This window comes from Heptranchias perlo, chromosome 27 (assembly GCF_035084215.1).
Source record: "Heptranchias perlo isolate sHepPer1 chromosome 27, sHepPer1.hap1, whole genome shotgun sequence".
Lineage (NCBI taxonomy): Eukaryota > Metazoa > Chordata > Chondrichthyes > Hexanchiformes > Hexanchidae > Heptranchias > Heptranchias perlo.
The window spans coordinates 36,558,330-36,578,725 of NC_090351.1; the positions used below are offsets into that span (position 1 = coordinate 36,558,330).

Sequence of the window (20,396 nt, forward strand, 5' to 3'; positions counted from 1 at the left end):
TCTGCACCCTTAAGTGTCATTTTTCATCCCTACTTCCTTTTCTAGTTAGGATTTGCTGTGAGTTCCTTCTGCCGCAAGCACATCATAGTTTTTATTACAGATTTTTAAAAAATCAGTGTCTTAATATTTTTATGTAGTCTTTGAGAAATGGAGCCAAACAACAATAATCTGAATAACCTAGAAAAGTTACCCATTTGCTGCAGCAATCCCCTCATTGACTTCCAGGCGTTTGACGGTGATAAAGCTTGGTATTTTTTATTTTGTTTTCAGGAGATGGAAATGACTGTTCCTTAAAGTAGGGGATCAACAGATGATGTTGGAGGGGACAGAAGATAGCGTCTTAATAGATTTACTAATAACTTCCTAATAACCTTAGAGCAGAGAACGTTAAGGGGAGATTTAATAGAGGTGTTCAAAATTATGAGGGGTTTTGATAGAGTACATAGGGAGAAACTATTTCCACTGGCAGGAAGGTTGGTAACCAGCGGACACAGATTTAAGGTAATTGGCAAGAGAACCAGAGGGAAGATGAGAATTTTTTTCACGCAGTAAGTCGTTATGATCTGGAATGCACTGCCTGAAAGAGTGGTGGAAGCAGATTCAGTGGTAACTTTAAAAAGGGAATTGAATAAATACTTTAAAAAGAAAAATTTGCAGGGCTATGGGGAAAGAGCAGGGGAGTGGGACTAATTGGATAGCTCAAAGAGCTGGCACATGCACGTTGGGCTGAATGGCTTCGTTCTGTGCTGTATTATTCTATATAATCGTACAGAGACAATAACAGATGGAGTGTGCTGAATGGATTGAATGGCTTTTTTTCGCTTTGGACTTGATTTTCCTGTTATAGTTACTAGGTGCAGTTGTGCCTTGATTCAGCAACTTAGCCAAAGTTGATTGGTGTGCAAAGCATCTTCTAAAGTAGGTACGATGGGATCAATCAATGCAGCTAATGTCTGATTACATATCTGTAAGGAGCATTTTATCACCCTGACAGTATTGAAATGTTTTAGTGGATTTTCACTGGAACTTAAAGTAATATTCTAGAGAAGCTCTTCACTTTTTTTTGTCATTTTTATTATTTTCTGCCTTGTATCCTCTTCCCGCCTTCCCTACATTGCCTAAGAGGATAATCCGGAGTCCTGCTCTCAGGCTTTTGCCAATGGCATTCTTCTCTACCAGTATTACACATTTCCATTTTATGGTCTATTCTGGAGTCTTTAAGAATGAGATTGCTTTGTTAACACTGAATTGGTTAGCAGTTCCTTAAATGCTTGCTGTTTTTGTGAATGCGATTGCCAAATTACACTGGATTTTAAAATTTTATTGCAGTTTTTTTTCTTATCTTAACGAGCAGAAAATTCATGAGGGATGTTAGCGCTGGGAATAGAACACTTTCCAATTTGGATATCGTGTTGACAAGTGCTCCTAAGTTGGGCATAACATGATTGTATGCTCCCTCTACTCTGCCCCAACAATGTACCTCAGCTCCAACCTTAGCGTGCCCCCTACTGTAACAGTGTTTTACACATCTTCTTTTGAGTGGGATTGCCAATCTGGTCTCAGTTATTGACGCTTTTATCTAATCAGCAGATTGAGACTGACTTTGTGCTGGCTTTGAGAGCTGACTTGAGAACTGCTCTAAGGAATATATTGCCTCGCTCATTTCACTGGTTTCTCTTCTTTGTTTACCCTTACAGGAGGCTCTGGAGTCGTGTCTCACTCGGATCACCAAACTGGAGCTTCAGCAACAACAGCAGCAGGTGGTGCAACTGGAGGGGGTTGAGAACGCTAATGCACGGGCGCTGCTGGGCAAATTCATCAATGTCATCTTGGCACTCATGGCCGTCATACTGGTCTTCGTCTCCACCATAGCCAACTTCATCACTCCGCTCATGAAGACACGGTTCCGTGTGCTCAGCACACTGCTGCTGGTGCTGTTCCTCGTCTCCCTGTGGAAGCAATGGGAAAACATTGTGTACTTCTCAGAACAGATCCGGTTATCCAGCTGATCTGGACATTTTTGGTAGCTGACAGATTGGCGTGTTTATTTTTAAACAAGGTTTCCGAACCTCTTGTTCTTTTTCTCCTCTCCTCCTCCCCCCCCTCCCCCCTCCAATCGATGTCGATGACATTGTCAGTTTGGCGGGCACGTGCAGCAGGACGATTCACGACGAAATGAGGACCGATTAGAAGGAAGATTCTGGCAGAGCTGATTGAACTGCATTTCTCTTTAAGAGATTTTAACTGAACAGGCTCTGAGAAACTGTTTGCACGCAGACTGAAGCGAGCAATGAAGGCAGTTTGAGGAAGGCACTGTTCATAATGAATTGTACCATTTCAGTATTTTTTTTTGTTAACTTATAACAAATATTTAAGTTTTTTTTGTGGGGAGCAGGGAGAGAATTGGTATTGTTTGTGTGACTGCCTATATATTTATTTATAACTAATATACATTCGATGATATAGCACAAATGGTTTGCAAGATCCCCTAAGCTTAATCACATTGCACATTCCGGTTTATGTGAAAAACGGTCCTTGAAACTAGTGGAAGTTAATCCTTAATACTTAAGGTACTTGGAGGAGGGGGTTTCAGAGATATTTCTGTTGGACAGCTTAAGCTTGGCCCAGTTGGGATTATTTGCAATTGAAGAAATGGGTAGAATGTCGGAAGCAAATTTGAAGATGCTCAGAAACCCGCTGCCGTGCTGGACCATTTTTTATTTTTATTTTTCCAGTCTTATATCTTTCTCGATGGTTTCATTCGCTGCTACTGCTGCCAGCAGCAGCAAATGGGGAAAACTGTTACAGTCACGTGCCGGCCAGCCACCGCAGACGTGAAACAAAATGGTGAGGGAGTGCACTGGTGATGTCGTGTGTCACTGAGATACTGCTGGATTATGACACATGACCTGTAGGGGGGGATAAAATCTTTTACGTCGTAGTAGGATCCATCAGTGCAGTAGAAAATAGATGCATTATAACCAGTTCAAAAATTCAATTGAAAGTGTTACTAGGAATTAAGATTATCATGATATGCGTTACTGTTAGATTTTCTACAATTTGTTATTTTTTTAAATGCATTTAAGGTTATTCCACTTTGCTTTCCCCTATACCTTGCAACCACTTGACCTGTTAAACGGGCAGTGGACACACCTCTCTGACTATGCTGAATCCAGCAATCAGAGTGAGAGTTTTAGGTCTACATGTTGGGTTTGGTGTGAAGATTTTAAGCTGTTAAATTTAGATGAGTAGATTTTTGCCCAGCTGCTGCACCATTAAGTTGTTGCAGGGTATGTATCAGCTTTGTGTGGGTAATTAATGCTTGAAATAAGTTTGCTTCATTGGAGCACAGTGGCTTTTTGTTGTGTGTTTTCTTTAATATTTAAAAAAATTATTTTTATTTTGGCATTCATCTCTCATTTGTAAGCAGCGTTTGGTGAAACAACATGGGAATATTTTCCACCCAGGTGCCAGTGGAACAGCACCTGGTAGATCAGGAGATTATTTGCCTATTTCCCCTTTTGTTTTCCTCCCATTCAATGTGAGCTAACGGAGAACAAATGCCTTATTGGAAAGAACAAATCGTGTGTTTTACTGTCAGTAGGCATGAAATAAGCAGTGCAGTACGGCAGCACCACGCTCCCTCACAGGAGAGAGATTGTGGCAATAGCTGGTGCTGCCAGTGGAGTCCATAATGTGCTGAAGATTTGAAGTCACAAAATTCTCCACACATCAAGCAATCATATAGTTCACTGAAAGTTGTTTCCCATAAAATCCAGATTCCAAATCTCACCATGGATTTAGATGAAGAAGCCCCTTCTTGCCTATTTGATCTCATCCATCCAGAATACCAACTATGTGTAAGTCCCATTTCATTTTAATTTTTTGCCTTATTTCATGTCCTGCATTAGCTGCCTGGGGGAATGTGTGCTTTAATTGTTCAACATTTATGCTGAATAAGGTTGTAATTCCAATGTGAGGACTGTCCAAGCAAATGCTGATTGTATCGGGGAACAATTTTTGGGGGTGGGGGGGGAGGAGAAAAAGCAGCATTAAAAAGCCTCCTCACATAAAGGTGTTTTGGGAGAGAACATCAGATACTTACAGTAGAGGGAATACCGGAAAAAACATTCCCAAAGAGATACTCAACGAATAGGCTCAACATTTTCTTTTTTCCTGTTTTGATCAGAGAACTGCCATTTCCTTTTGGTGCTCATTTCTAAAAAAAAAAATCTCCACTAGCACCTAGGAAGCATTGTCAGACTGATGAATACTGATTTGAAAATCAGGATACAATTAAATGGGGTTCAGAGTTAGTGGAGCCTGCGGTCAGAGGTAAGCTTTTGCATCAGTGATCTGAAAACAAGTTAGAAATGGGAATGGCTGCGTTGTCGTTGTGTGGAATTTATTAGGACCGTGGTTGAGGCTGCCTTGATGGCTTAGTGGGTAAATATACCACACGGTGCGACTCTAATTCAAACAAACCAGTAGGTCCCGGGTTCAGTTCCCGAGTTGCACTGAATTAGCTGGTCTCAGCTGGGAAGGTTTAGGGAACTAATTGGCCTCCTTTGGGAAAGGGGAAATTAGCCAAGGTTCTGGCTCCTGACCCTTATTGAGCGACCTCTGTGTGCACGCGCATGTGGAGGTTGAATGAGGACACCATCGGGCTCGGCTGTTATCCCCATCCATGGTTGAATAGCATTCTCGTGCTCAATTTCTGAGCTCATGCACAAGAATGGTTACTTGAACAAGGTGGAAAGAAACTGTTTCCCAACAAGGAGTCAATGCCTGAGGGAGAGGCGGAGGGAAGGAGACCAAGATAGTGGAAAAGGAGAAAGATTTTTAAAAAACACATCAGAATATATAACATGGCCACTCAGTTACTTGGGAGTTAAATAATAGTCCAGTAATACTGCAAAAACAGTTGCAGGATGTGTGGGGCTGACACAATGCCATGTAAGGATGTGGTGTCAGTGGGGCCATGCTAACACATCACTAATACGTTGCAGTTAGTATAATAGGAAGGGCGATAATGCAAGGTAATATGCCATTAACGCAGTGAAAGTTCTCGCCATTTAGGAAGGGATGTGCTTTCCTGTGTAGGTGCAGCATGAGGAAAAAGAGTGTACAGTTTGAAGGTCATTTTTTAATCTCCAGTTTAACAAGACTGAGACAATTTTTTAATATAAAGTACTGTTAGTTGAAACTTTATTTTCTTTAAAGTAATTTTTTCCTGTTTTCAGAAGAATAACTTGAACTGCAGTCTTTGTAGCTATCTTGTTTGGTTGTTCAGAATTATAGATCTAGAGCTTTATGAAGACTGATGATGGAGGAGCATTACTGTCCCAGTTTGTTTGATGCAGAAATTTAATATATTAAAAATCTTAAATCTGTGCATGCTTCCTGTTTAGTTTTCCAGTATTAATTCCAATGTCCACATTTATAATGGAAAATCCTTTTGTGAACTTGTCCGGTTGCAATGATATCCTCCTGCCAATGATGACACTGCAGCACCTCCACCAGCGAGAGGGTGTAATTGTTGTGTGACGAATTTACTTTGGTTTTTCCATTTAAAAAAAAAAGTGGATGTAGGAATTTATCATGGAAATATAAGGACAGATTTTAAAATGGGGATTGAATTATGTTTGCGTGCCCTGGTCCATTTATCCCCAATCTCTAACCCTGGTTTAACTGATCTTGATTCTATATGCAGCGCCATGGGATATTGACTAGTATATTATTTATATATTGAATTAGTTATTCAAGATAATGTTCTAAGGAAGCAGCTTCCTGGAACTGGGAAGATTTCAAGAGCGTTACTTGAGTAGACATAAACAATGTTGATTACTGTCCCACTTATTCCAGTAACTTTAGTGATTCCCGCTTGCCATGAGTCAGGGTTTAAGGCTCTGCATTCCGATCCCTACCCAAATACTTGCTGGATTTTATTAGTTTGAAATTGTATAGCAAGTTTCTCTTCAATGCCCACTGGCCCCAACTTCCCTTGAAGTCTATGCCCCCCCCCCCCCCCCACACTACATCCCTTATGATTACACTTGCACCAATCGACTAACTGTGTGGGTAAAATCTAAAATATTGCAGATGCTGGAAATCTGAAACAAAAGCTGATAATTCTGGAAACACACAGCAGGTTAGTCAGCATCTGTGAAGAGAACAGACAATGTAACCTTTAGGGTGCGGACCCTTCAAATCTGAAAAATAAGAGATGGGCAGGCATATTAATACAATCAGAAAAGGGGAGGGGGGTTATTATACACACAGGCAAACCCAAAGAGGAGTTATGAATGGAATAATTAAACATCTGTGTTTCACTCATGATTCCTCTCTGGATTTATCATGTATATGTGTGCATATCTATATCTTTTTCTTGCTGTGATTGCATGCCTGTCTGCCTCTTATTTTTCAGTTTTGAAGACTTATCTACACCCTAAGCGTTAACTTGTCTATTCTCTCCACAGACACTGACTGACCTGCTGTGTGTTTCCAGCATTCTCTGTTTCTGTTTTGGGTGTGATTTGGACCATAGACTTGGGTCTTTCAGCAGGCAGTGATCCCTGGTTAAGGGTAAATGAATTAACGTGGTACAATATTGGGCAATGAATTCCGCAAATTTTCTACACTTAATTGGGTGATTTGCTGCCCAGGTACTGTAATTTTGCACATGTCGTTGTCCAGGTGATTGTGCCAGTTCCTGAGCAGATCTGCATTGTAGCACGTCATTTGCCGCAGCAAATTATTTGCCCTAGTTATGGCCACGTGACTGGCTGACAGCTGTGTAAAATGTAAATGAGTAGAACAAAGCAATGTGCTACTGTTGCAAACCAAGAAACTCACGTGGGCCTCATTTTCACAATTTTCTATTTGTCGTTTTGTCACAAACATTAAATCATCACAAATATTGCTTGTCATACGAGCAAAGGTAGTCTGACACACAATTTAAAGCCAAACAAATTTTTCATTGCAGAAATATTGGGGAAGATTTCTGCTCTCACTAGTGAAATTATAAACATCTTCTTTATCCATGATTTGACAATTTCATTATAAGTAGCGGAATTCATTCCTCTTGAGTTTCAGCTGCTAAACAGTTCACTGATTATTCTCCTTTTCCACTTTTAACAGTATTGTACTTTGAAGATTTACTGCCACTTCCCAATTTGACCTCTCCCCTGGAGCTTGTGCAGCTCCTGCACCATCAAGCACTTTATGCAGGCACAATAGACCTTCATAGTAAGGCTGTCAAAAGGCACTTTTACATTGGCGCTTAAACGCAGGAAATAAGGGATCTTGTTTTGGGAGGGTTACCTCAGTGCGCTGTACTGTGTTACTGTAGATGCACTGGACCTTGCTGTGACATACAGGGGCTGAAAGAGCGAATGCACAGGACCTGATGTTCCTCCAATTACTTTAGTGAAACAGGTAGCCGTAACCCGGTGGCAGATTTGTCGACCTGCACTCTGGTGGGTCCATAACGCTGTTGGTTCCCCTGAACGTCAGGTTATTTACATTAAAGAGTACTGCTGACCGAGGAAGAACAGCATGTCTGCCATTGGCCGCACTCCTGTATTATTTTTTTAAAATACTGTAATATATAAAGAATAAGTCATGGAGAGCAATCTATTGCCTAGTTTATTTACTCACCAGTGAGAGTTATTTATGGGTATATGAAGGGCATTCTGACAACTGAAACAAAAAGGGTAGCTCTCTGTTTACATTACAACATATGGCATATTTCATTTTCTAAGTCTTAATTAGTCGTGTTACAAATGCTTTAATACTTCCTGTGATGCCATGTGAACTAGTTCCCTCTTTTCTCCCAAGGTGACCAGCGGGTATACTCCAAAAGTGGCATTGAAGGGGAATTCAGGCTAGTGGGGTGGGGGAGGGGAGGAGAGGAGGAGGAGGAGTATTTTTTTATTTGAGGTACATCCCCATTTACAGTAAAAATATATCGTGAAAATGTGGCTTGTTTTATTTTAATGACCATTTCTTACATGCGGGGAGGTATGACAGGCTGATTCTCCCTCCCTGCTAAGCCGCTGCATGACTGAGGTTAGACGAGATCAATGCTTTGGTTGGCCTGATGTTGGCTCTCTGTGGTTTTAAATATGGACATTCCCTGTCATGGAGAAGTGTACAAGGAGTATGACCTGCTCTATACCCCTCTGCAGCCAAGAAAATTCATGTCTTTAAATCAAAAAAAAACTTTTATCCAGGTGTTTTTTCACCATCAAGTTGGGGGTGCACTTAGAACACAAAGTATTCCATCCTCGACTTATCTTCCCCTTTAAGTGCTCAACTAAGTCCCCAAGCATTCTACATTGTTTCACTCGTGAGTCAAGGAGACATCGTGAAAGCTGATTCTGTGCAAAGACAAAGTATGTATTTTTTAAAAATCTGTTTTCTGTTTGCATGGAAATAAAGACAGCTCTTTCCACTTCAGTTGCATGCAATTGGGTGTTACTGCTATAAAGTGCCTTGAATAAGCAGATTTACAGCAGTAGTTTATCTTGCATCTCCATGCTACGTAACAAAACTACAAATACTTTCCTAGTTTAGGACTCTTGAGGATTTAGAGATACAAAAGGGGTTAAAACTAGTGGACATTCAGAAATACGCAGCCATCCATTCAAGTGCGCAACACGATCCTAATGTGAGAGCAAGCCGGTCTAGTTGCAATGCTGTATAAACAATCGCCTCTGATTATGGTTCTCTCCCTTAACAGCGAACATGTGTGAAACACTCCCTTTAAAACACACACTGTGAAGTTCCCTAAGAGAGCCTTATTGATTGGTGTAAACAATTTTACAACACCAAGTTATAGTCCAGCAATTTTATTTTAAATTCACAAGCTTTCGGAGATTTTCTCCTTCCTCAGGTAAATGTTTCAAGATCATTTACCTGAGGAAGGAGAAAATCTCCGAAAGCTTGTGAATTTAAAATAAAATTGCTGGACTATAACTTGGTGTTGTAAAATTGTTTACAATTGTCAACCCCAGTCCATCACCGGCATCTCCACATTATTGATTGGTGGAAGAGTTCTGTTGTGTTCCGGTAGAGAATATAGAAACCTCTTGTGAGGTGTGTTGTGTTACAGATGCTAAGTCCATCCGGGTCATTAAAGTCCTCTTAATTGTTGAAATGAATGTAAACTCCACAATCCTTGTTGTTTGCACAAGGTCCAAAGTTTATTTTATCGGTTATTTAATGAGATACCTGAAGTTATGTTATGTTTTTATTATTGACTGAGTTATTTAAGTTACTGGTCTTGCTGACACTCCATTAACATGTCTTGCTGACACCTTCATACTTTAAAAAAAAATCTTTTTATTTCATTTATGTGTTGCAATATATTATTTATTACTCAAAAGCAAAGACTTTTGACAGATTTCTTCCACAAGCCCTACAATGGAAGGTGCTTATTTGCAGGTGGCAAATACGTTCATTTAAAAAAAAAATCTCTGCACTGCTGCAAAGTCTGTCTGGAAGAATTCTGTGCTTATATTAAATCTACAACTCTGTCACAAGATACATCAGTCACAAGGATTGGAAAGGCCATTGGGTTCCCCTGGAAATCCATTCCACATGCAGATCACTCCTTTTGTGAAGAAGTTGTTTCTGATATCAGTCCTAAAATTACCTTTTACTCATTTGAACCAGTCACCTATTGGACACCACTGATGGCTTCCTCATGTCCAAAGTATGTATCGATGTGTTAAAATATGTTAAGATATCTTGAAATTAACAACCCCCTACCTCAGCATTTGAAAGTCTCAGTTTCCCCAGTGACTCGATTGGTCGATGCACTTCTAATGTGGTGCTACGCCACGCAGACTACGTTGGATTCCTGGTCTGTGCTGTTAGAGTTGATCTCACTCGGGGCTGCATTTGGGGCACCATACGAGGGAGGGGCAAAATGAGGTGAAGTTCCCACTCGTAAATTGCTGTTTAGTGGTACAGGCTGGAAAGTGCATGTGTGCAGCCATCAGGCAGGGGTGTGATTGTAATGCTCACCATGGTGGAATAACCTGACGATGCTCAGAATAGCCATTCATGGGGGTGGTGGCAGTGAGATACCGGAGAGCTACCGACCCCCTTGCAAGAGGATACAGAGTTTTCAGGAGACAATTGGGGGAGTGGAGGGAACGTGGGCTGGAGAGGGAGAAAAATTAAAAATCTTGTTGCATCTCTGGCAGACTTTGCTAATGCTTGGGTTCCACTGAGAACTTAATGAAGCTATGTGCTGTATATGGTTTGTTTGAACCTGAATCCACCAATTTCAATGCCAGTTTCTTTGGCCTTCAAGGTGCTTAACCATGTGGCTGAATTGCTTTGCCCTACAAAGAATATCCCCATGCCAAATAATTTGATAACGGATCTGTCATTGAGATGTTTACTTGGGTGGATGAAGAATCATGGAAGCAGTTATGAATTTTTTGGGGTGGGGGGGTGGGGGGAAGCAAATGGGCAGCATTATTGGATTAACAATGTCCTATATATTGGCATAAATGTTAAGGATGAAGAATTACTTGGTGACTTCTAGTTGTTGAACCCCTGGGGAACTTCACCTGTTAGTGTTCCTCGTCATCCATACGTGCTCAGCGTAAAGATTTGGGCACAAGAGTTTTAAAAATATATACACTTTATATCGGAATGTCCCATCATTCGTTCATTGTCTTTTATTTTCTGGAAGAATAAATGTTCTAAATAAATGTGTACTTCTGCATACAATCGAAAACAAAAACCTGAAATAAAATTGTCAAAAAATAAACCAATTTTTCAATAGATTTATTCAACAGATTAAGTTTTTAATTGCTCCTATAGGATGTTGAAGGTGGTTCTGTTTACTTGAATTCAGTTTGGCTCTTATCAATCCTGACTCCCATCGATTATGCTATTGCATTTATCTAGATCTGTTCAAAGGATTCCTGGATATGTGCACTGTGCTGTAAATCCTTCCTCTCCTGAAGGCACTGACTGCTGCTAAAGTATATTGCTCCTCCACAGGGCCATTCTTTGTGTGAGACCAGATATGCCATTAAACATAGGGAGTGGGGCATCACACTAAGTCCTATTCCACCCTCCCGACAGCCACACATGCACATTCCCCAGCAGGGGTCACTGGATAGTAACAACAACTTGTATTTATATAGCACCTTTAACGTCGTATGACATCCCAAAGTGCTTCATACGAGCGTTATCAAACAAAATTTGACACCGAGCCACATAAGGAGATAGTAGGACAGGTGATCAAAGAGGTAGGTTTTAAGGAGCGTCTTGAAGGAGGAGAGAGAGGTGGAGAGGTTTCGGGAGGGAATTTCAGAGATTAGGGTCTAGGCAGCTGAATGCACAGCTGCCAATGGTAGAGCGATGAAAATGGGTGATGCGCAAGAGGCCAAAATTGGAGGAGCGCAGAGATGGGAAAATGCTAGAATCCATTATTAAGGAAGTCGTAGCAGGACATTTGGAGACTCATAATACAATCAAGGAGAGTCAACATGGCTTTATGAAGGGGAAATCGTGACTGGCAAATTTATTAGAGTTCTTTGAGGAAGTAACGGGTATGGTGGATAAAGGGGAACCAATGGATGCAGTATATTTGGATTTCCATAAGGTGCCAATAAAAGGTTACTACCAAAGATAAGAGCTCATGGTGTTGGGGGTAATATATTGGCATGGATAAAGGATTGGCTAACTAACAGAAAACAGTCAGGATAAAAGGGTCATTTTCAAAATGGCAATCTGTAACTAGTGGGATGCCGCAGGGATCAGTGCTGTGGCCTCAACTATTTACAATATATATCAATGACTTGGATGAAGGAACAGAGTGTATTGTGGCCAAATTTGCTGATGATACAAAGATAGGTGGAAAAGCAAGTTGTGAGGAGGACACAGTGTCTAGTTAAGCGAATGGGCAAAAATTTGGCAGATGGAATATAATGTGGGAAAGTATGAAGTCCTCCAATTTGGGAGGAAAAATAAAAAATAAAAATATTATTTGAATGGAGAAATACTACAAAATGCTGCGGTACAGAGGGATCTGGGTGTCCTCGTACATGAAACAGAAAAAGTCAACATACAGGTGCAGCAGGTAATCCGGAAGGCCATCGGAATATTGGCCTTTATTTCTAGGGGGATGGAGTATAAAAGCAGGGATGTCATGCTACAAATGTATAGGGTGCTGGTGAGACCACATGTGGAATACTGGGTACAGTTCTGGTGCCCTTATTTAAGGAAGGACATACTTGCATTGGAGGCAGTTCAGAGAAGGTTCACTAGGTTGATTCCGGGTATGGAAGGGTTGTCTTATGAGGAAAGATTGAACAGGTTGGGTCTATACTTATTGGAGTTTAGAAGAAAAAGAGGGGATCTTATTGAAACATACAAGATTCTGAGGGTACTCGATAGGGTAGATGCTGAGAGGATGTTGCCCCTCATGGGGGAATCTAAAACTAAGGGGTATAGTCTCAGAATAAGGGGTCACCCATTTAAGACGGAAATGAGGAATTTCTTCTCCCAGAGGGTCGTGAATCTTTGGAATTCTTTACCCCAAAAAGCTGTGGAGGCTGAGTCATTGAATACATTCAAGGCTGAGTTAGACAAATTTTTGATCAGCAAGGGAGTCAAAGGATATGGGGAAAGGCAGGAAAGTGGAGTTGAGGTAAAAAATCAGATCAGCCATGATCTCATTAAATGGCGGAGCAGGCTTCGAGGGGCCGAATGGCCGACTCCTGCTCCTATCTCTTATGGTCTTATCTGAGGGTTGTAGGGCTGGAGGAGGTTACAGAGTTAGGCAGGAGCGAAGCTGTGGAGGGATTTGAAAACAAGGATGAGAATTTTAAAATCTGTAGAAGGAACCCATGGCTGTTTTGTGCTCTTTCCTCTGCCCAAGCCCAGGGGCACTGAAGCCCCCGACTGCTACTGTTCCGGAGATAGGGGATTGAGCCTAGCGCCTTTCAGCCTATGTGACTGGTTCTTTAATAGCAGAAAAAAAAGCACGTCATTAATGACCGTCTCTCCACGAGCCAGGAGCACGCCCAGGCCACAGGATGTTTCAGATATTTTCTGACTGGAAGTTACAGGACGAGCCCAGGCCCTTCTGCTTCAGTTGTGCTCTCTGCCAGCGCTGTAGTGAGGCCACCCCTTCACTCTGCAAACAATCCAGGGTGTGTCGTCTCTGCTTCCCACAGATTCTGAGGGTCACAGCTGCAAGATTTTCAGCCCCACGTATTTCCATGGTAACAAAGTTTTGATTGCAGCTGTACTGTAGACCACCTACAGTATAATTTGTTCTGAAGAATTTTAGCCAAGGTTCCAACTGGATCTTTCCCTTCCCCCACCCCATTAGTTTTTTACATAGAATGAACAGCACAGAAACAGGTCATTTGGCCCAACAGGTCTGTGCCAGCGTTTATGCTCCAGACGAGCCTCCTCCCACCCTAATTCATCCAATCCCAATGTATCCTTCTATTCCTTTCTCCTTCGTGTTTATCTAGCTTCAACTACTCCTTGTGGTAGCGAGTTCCACATTCTCACCACTCTCGGGGTAAAGAAGTTTCTCCTGAATTCCCTATTGGATTTATTAGTGACTATCTTATAATTATGGCCCCTAGTTCTGGTCTCCCCCGCAAGTGGAAACATCTCTACGTCTACCCTGTCAAACCCTTTCATAATCTTAAAGACCTCTATCAGTTCTTCTCTTTTCTATAGTAAAGTGCTCCAGCTGTTTAATGTTTCCTGATAGGTATAATGTCTCAGTTCTTTTATCATTCTAGTAATTTCATATCCACGCAGCTACTGCCCCTTTAATCCCATGGGTTTCAATTTTGCTAACAAGTCTATTGTGTGGGCACTTTTTCAAGCGCCTTTTGAAAGTCTTCCGTTACTTCATCAAAGAACTCAATCAAATTAGTGAAACACAATTTGCTTTTAACAAATCTGTGCTGGCTTTATTTGTTAACATTTTTTGAAGTGCCAATTAATTATGTCCTGGATTAATGTCTCTAAAAGTTTCCCCACTACTGACGTTAGGCTGACTGGCCTGTAATTTCCGGGTTTATCCCACTCCCCTTTTTTGAACAGGGGTGTGACATTTGCAGTCCTCCAGGTTCTTTCTCTCCTAGCCTCTGATTAAGAGCCGCATTATATGATGCATTTATCCACTGAGCTATAGGGGAACCCTTGGATTCTTGGTTTTCTAAAATATTTATTTTTCCTCCTTTGACTCTAGGTCTCCCCACCCCACCCCATTCCCTAGACAACTGGCCATTCAAGGCAACCCACAGATTCTGCAGACCTATCCTCACCCACTGTCCCCCAAAGTATTGAATTTTAAATGCATGTGCTCAGTTTTAAGACTTCCATGTCCTTGCCCCTACTTCTGCATCTTCCTCTAGCCTTGTGTCTCCTTCCATACCATTTGAGCCTCTAACTCTGGCCGCCTGTGCATCCCCCTTCCCTTCAACTTTCTCTGCCCTACTCTCTTGAGCACCTTTCTTAATCGCCTCTACTTCCCTACCTTTAGAAGTCCATCTAAAACATAAGAAATAGCTGGAGTAGGCCATTCGGCCCCTCGAGCCTGCTCTGCCATTCAATAATGAGCTTCTACAAATACATAAAGGGCAAAAGAGTAACTAGGGAGAGAGTAGGGCCACTTAAGGATCAACAAGGTCATCTATGTGCGGCACCACAAGAGATGGGTGAGATCCTAAATGACTATTTCGCATCGGTATTTACGGTTGAGAAAGGCATGGATGTTAGGGAACTTGGGGAAATAAATAGTGATGTCTTGAGGAGTGTACATATTACAGAGAGGGAGGTGCTGGAAGTCTTAACGTGCATCAAGGTAGATAAATCTCCGGGACCTGATGAAATGTATCCCAGGACGTTATGGGAGGTTAGGGGGGAAATTGCGGGTCCCCTAGCAGAGATATTTGAATCATCCACCGCTACAGGTGAGGTGCCTGAAGATTGGAGGGTAGCAAATGTTGTGCCTTTGTTTAAGAAGGGCGGCAGGGAAAAGCCTGGGAACTACAGACCGGTGAGCCTGACATCTGTAGTGGGTAAGTTGTTAGAGGGTATTCTGAGAGACAGGATCTACGGGCATTTGGAGAGGCAGGGACTGATTAGGAACAGCATGGTTTTGTGAGAGGAAAATCATGACTCACGAATTTGATTGAATTTTTTTGAAGGGGTAACCAAGAAGATAGATGAGGGCTGTGCAGTAGACGTGGTCTACATGGACTTTAGCAAAGCCTTTGACAAGGTACCGCATGGTAGGTTGTTACATAAGGTTAAATCTCACGGGATCCAAGGTGAGGTAGCCAATTGGATACAAAATTGGATTGACGGCAGAAGACAGAGGGTGGTTGTAGAGGGTTGTTTTTCAAACTGGAGGCCTGTGTCCAGCGGTGTGCCTCAGGGATCGGTGCTGGGTCCGCTGTTATTTGTTATTTATATTAATGATTTGGATGAGAATTTAGGAGGCATGGTTAGTAAGTTTTCAGATGACACCAAGATTGGTGGCATTGTGGACAGTGAAGAAGGTTATCTAGGATTGCAATGGGATCTTGATAAATTGGGCCAGTGGGCCGATGAATGGCAGATGGAGTTTAATTTAGATAAATATGAGGTGATGCATTTTGGTAGATCAAATCGGGCCAGGACCTACTCCGTTAATGGTAGGGCGTTGGGGAGAGTTATAGAACAAAGAGATCTAGGAGTACAGGTTCATAGCTCCTTGAAAGTGGAGTCACAGGTGGATAGGGTGGTGAAGAAGGCATTCAGCATGCTTGGTTTCATTGGTCAGAACATTGAATACAGGAGTTGGGATGTCTTGTTGAAGTTGTACAAGACATTAGTTAGGCCACACTTGGAATACTGTGTACAGTTCTGGTCACCCTATTATAGAAAGGATATTATTAAACTAGAAAGAGTGCAGAAAAGATTTACTAGGATGCTACCCGGACTTGATGGTTTGACTTATAGGGAGAGGTTGGATAGGCTGAGACTTTTTTCCCTGGAGAGTAGGAGGTTAAGGGGTGATCTTATAGAAGTCTATAAAATAATGAGGGGCATGGATAAGGTAGATAGTCAAAATCTTTTCCCAAAGGTAGGGGAGTCTATAACGAGGGGGCATAGATTTAAGGTGAGAGGGGAGAGATACAAAAGGGTCCAGACGGGCAATTTTTTCACTCAAAGGGTGGTGAGTGTCTGGTACGAGCTGCCAGAGGCAGTAGTAGAGGCGGGTACAATTTTGTCTTTTAAAAAGCATTTGGACAGTTACATGGGTAAGATGGGTATAGAGGGATATGGGCCAAGTGCAGGCAATTGGGACTAGCTTAGTGATATAAACTGGGCAACATGGACATGTTGGGCCGAAGGGCCTGTTTCCATGTTGTAAACTTCTATGATTCTAATAAGATCATGGGCGATCTTCGACCTCAACTCCACTTTCCCACCCGATCCCCATATCCCTTGATTCCCCAAGAGTCCAAAAATCTGTCTATCTCAGCCTTGAATATACTCAACGACTCAGCATCCACAGCCCTCTGGGGTAGAGAACTCCAAAGACTCTCAACCCTCTGAGTGAAGAAATTCCTCCTCATCTCTATCTTAAATCGCTGACCCCCTTATCCTGAAACTATGCCCCCTAGTCCTAGACTCTCCACCCAGAAAAAACAACTTCTTAGCATCTACCCTGTCAAGCCCCTCTCAGAATCTTATATATTTCAATGAAACCACCTCTCATTCTTCTAAACACCAGAGAGTTAACCTATGACCATTCCACTCATCTTTTTGTCCAAGCTTTTGATCATCTCTCCCCATATGCCTTGGCATACATTCCTTTTTTTTTCCTTCTGTAAATTGTGAATTTGTTTTTTTTAGATGATAAATGCAGATAGTTTTTTTTTTAATATTCAAAGTTTCTGGGCCGACCAATCAACATGACTGAAATCTTGTGTTGCACAAAGATGGTGAAAAAAATCCATAAAGACAAAAAATCATTGATCTGCAATGTTAGAATCAATAAAATTGTATTCTGCTATCCCTCATCTGTGGCCAATCCTTCATCTGCTGGTGCAGCAGGTTCACCAGAGTTTGTTTCAGATTTTCAAAACCAAACTTTTTCAGTTGGGTTTTGCAACAGATGATTTTATCCTACAGCCAACGTCCATACCTCACGGTGTGAGCGCCCCCCCCACCCCGGCCTCTACCAGGTGATTTCTGATTTGGGAGATTGGTTGAAAGCACTGCTTCCCGTCGACACCTCGTTCGTTCGGACAATAACGAGTCGTTGGGAGCCGTCGCATCAGCTGTAATGGGACAGCAAACCCTGATTAAAGCACAGATGGGTCCTTCCCTTTATGACGGAAGTAGCTGGCTGCTTTTAAATGAGTTTGCAGTTGGCCTGAGGCAACACTTCTGGTTTTGCGGCTGTCTTGATTGAGCGTCTGAAACCTTCAATTCAGTAATATTGACATAGGAACGGGAGTAGGCCGTTCAGCATTTTGAGCCTGCTCCGCCGTTCAATGAGATTATGGCTGATCTGTACCTCAGCTACGTTCACCGGCCTTAGCTCCACATCCCTTGACAACCTTACCCAACAAAAATCTATCGATCTCAGTCTTGAAAGCTCCAATTGGCCCCCAGCATCCATAGCCTTTTCGGCAGAGAGTTCCAGATTTCTACTACTTTGTGTGGAAAAAGTGCTTCCTGATTTCATTCCCAAACAGACTAGCTCTAATTTTAAGATTGCTTCCCCCTTTGTTTGGGATTCCCCCACCAGAGCAAATAGTTTCTCCGTATCTAACCTATCGAATCCTTTTAACGTTTTAAACACCTCGTTCAGATCACTCCTCAATCTTCTATACTGAAGGTGCTGATTAAGGTATCAGGCAAGCTGGGTAAAAAACAAAATGTAAATGTGGATTATGCAGAAGATCCAGCGTCATGGTTCAAATAAAATATTAAGCAATTATTTGAACCCTAGAATCAGATCAACGTTCCTATAATAACAGAAAGAAACAAATGATGACTAAAGGAACCGATGGCTTGTGAACTTTCAGCTTTACTCCAGCAGCTACACAGAAATTGTATTGGGATATTGACAGGTAACTAATTTCCCCAAAACCTGACATTCATGAACCAGTAACCCTGGCTCAGTAAGTGATAGTGAACTTCCCACTTGTACGTACATCCCAAATTCACTGAGAGCTATTGTGTGTGATGATATAAATTATTCCTACATTACAACAGTGACTACACTTCAAAAGTACTTTATTGGCTGTAAAGTGCTTTGGGACGTCCTGAGGCCGTGAAAGGCGCTATATAAATGCAGGTTCTTTCTTTTTTTCTCTTTTAAAAATTTCCACTACTCCGAAGGTAATTTTTGCCAAAAATGAAGAGCATCTCAAGGAGATCCTCAGATATTTATCCAAAGAAACTGCCAAGTTTGGAATGAGAATTAAACAACCTAAGCTTCTTGCCTGCAAGTTGTAAAAAAAAAATAAAACACCACAGGCTACGTCGAACAGTTCAATTACCTAGGCAGCAACATCTACTATCATATCAGTCTTCCGTCTCGTTAATCTTCAGCGCCTGTGGCAGAGCAGGGTGGGATACCCTGCGCACGAGGCTTCCAATCTTTCCTGCTTCCATCCTCCTGCCACAGCTGAAAGGAACCAAAATTTGGACTTTGATTAAGGTCCAACTACAGCAGCTATCTACGTCGAAAATGTATCAATGGATGAATGCTGACTCATGCCCTGACCAACCAAGCATATGTTACTCAACAATCCCCAGGGTCACTGGTTAACCCATGACCATCATAGAACAAGTAGAGCCATAAGAGTACAAAAATAAGGAAGTTATGCTAAACCTTTATAAATTACTGCTTAGGCCTCAGCTGGTGTATTGTGTCCAAGGTTGGGCATCATACTTTGGGAAAGATGTCAAGGCCTTGGAGAAGATGCAGAGGAGATTTACCAGAATGGTACCAGGGATGAGGGACTTCAGTTATGTGGAGAGACTGAAGGAGATGGGATTGTTCTCTTTAGAGCAGAGAAGATTGAGGGGGGATTTAATAGAGGTGTTCAAAAATGTGAAGGATTTTGAAAGAGTAGATAGGGAGAAACTGTTTCCACTGGTTGGAGGGTTAGTAACTAGAGGACACAGATTCAAGATAATTGGCAAAAGAACTAGGGGGGTGATGAGGAGAATTTTATTTACGCAGCGACTTGTTATGATCTGGAATGCGCTGCCTGAAAGGGTGATAGAAGCAGATTTAATAGTAACTTTCAAAAAGGGAATTGGATATAGATACGAAAAGGAAAAATATGCAGGTAAATGTAAGGTTCCTTAGGTCAACTCTGTGCTTATCAGATACGAAGATTAGATATCTGTTCTGTGTGATGTTGGCGAGGTGACTGTGTTCAGTTAGATTTTCTCAGCCAGAGCAACAGTTGTGAAACTATAATTGGCCTCAACAGCCCTAAGGGGAAAGTCAACCAGGATTCCTACTGTTGGTTGCTATCCAGTGGTCCTTAGATGAAGGAGGAGGTTAAACAGAACTTCTTCACCAACCCATGAGCCACATAATAAATAGCACCAAGTATTATCTCCCTTAACTGTTCTTTCTCTATAATTAATGACGCACTAATAAAAAAGTATTCTCAAGAATCACTATTCGGAAGCCATGCACATTAGTGTGCTATATTCCATAAATTCTATGCAAAAATGTCTCAAATTATTCGCTGATTCAACTTTTCCATATAAACCCTGCCACAGAGCAGATTACGCAACATAAATACTCTTACACTGAATGTTCAGTCTGGCCTTCTTTGCCACATGCTCCATGCCTCAAGAATTTTAAACAAACTTTTTGTGTGATGATTTTCCTTTCCTTCTAGTGCTACAGACTTTGACTCTTGGCGTCAGCTGTGGCTCAGTGGGTAGCACTCATGCCTCTGAGTCAGAAGGTTGTGGGTTCAAGTCCCACTCCAGAGACTTGAGTATACGATCCAGGTTGATACTCCTAGTGCAGTATTGAGAGAGTGCTGCACTGTTGGAGGTGCCGTCTTTTGGATGAGATGTTAAACCGAGGCCCTGTTTGCCCTCTCAGCTGGATGTAAAAGAACCCAAGGCACTATTTTGAAGAAGAGTGGGGGAGTTCTTCCTGGTGTCCTGGCCAATATTTATCACTCAACCAATGCCAAAAACATATTACTTGGCCATTTATCTCCTTGCTGTTTGTGGGACCTTGCTGTGCGCAAACTAGCTGCCACGTTTCCTACATTACAACAGTGACTACACTTCAAAAGTACTTCATTGGCTGTAGAGCCCTTTGGGACATCCTGAGGTCGTAAAAGGCGCTATAT

At 41.9% G+C, this 20,396-nt stretch overlaps 1 protein-coding gene across 1 annotated transcript in view; it reads left to right on the forward strand.

Moving 5' to 3' along the window:
* tmcc2 (transmembrane and coiled-coil domain family 2) overlaps positions 1 to 20,396 on the forward strand; it is a 200,572-nt gene that overhangs the window by 107,495 nt on the left and 72,681 nt on the right. Inside the window, exon 6 of the mRNA XM_068007666.1 lies at positions 1,698 to 3,860. Within this exon, the coding sequence (XP_067863767.1) occupies positions 1,698 to 2,009 (312 nt within the window). The 3' untranslated portion in view covers positions 2,010 to 3,860. The remainder of the gene's footprint in view (positions 1 to 1,697; positions 3,861 to 20,396) is intronic.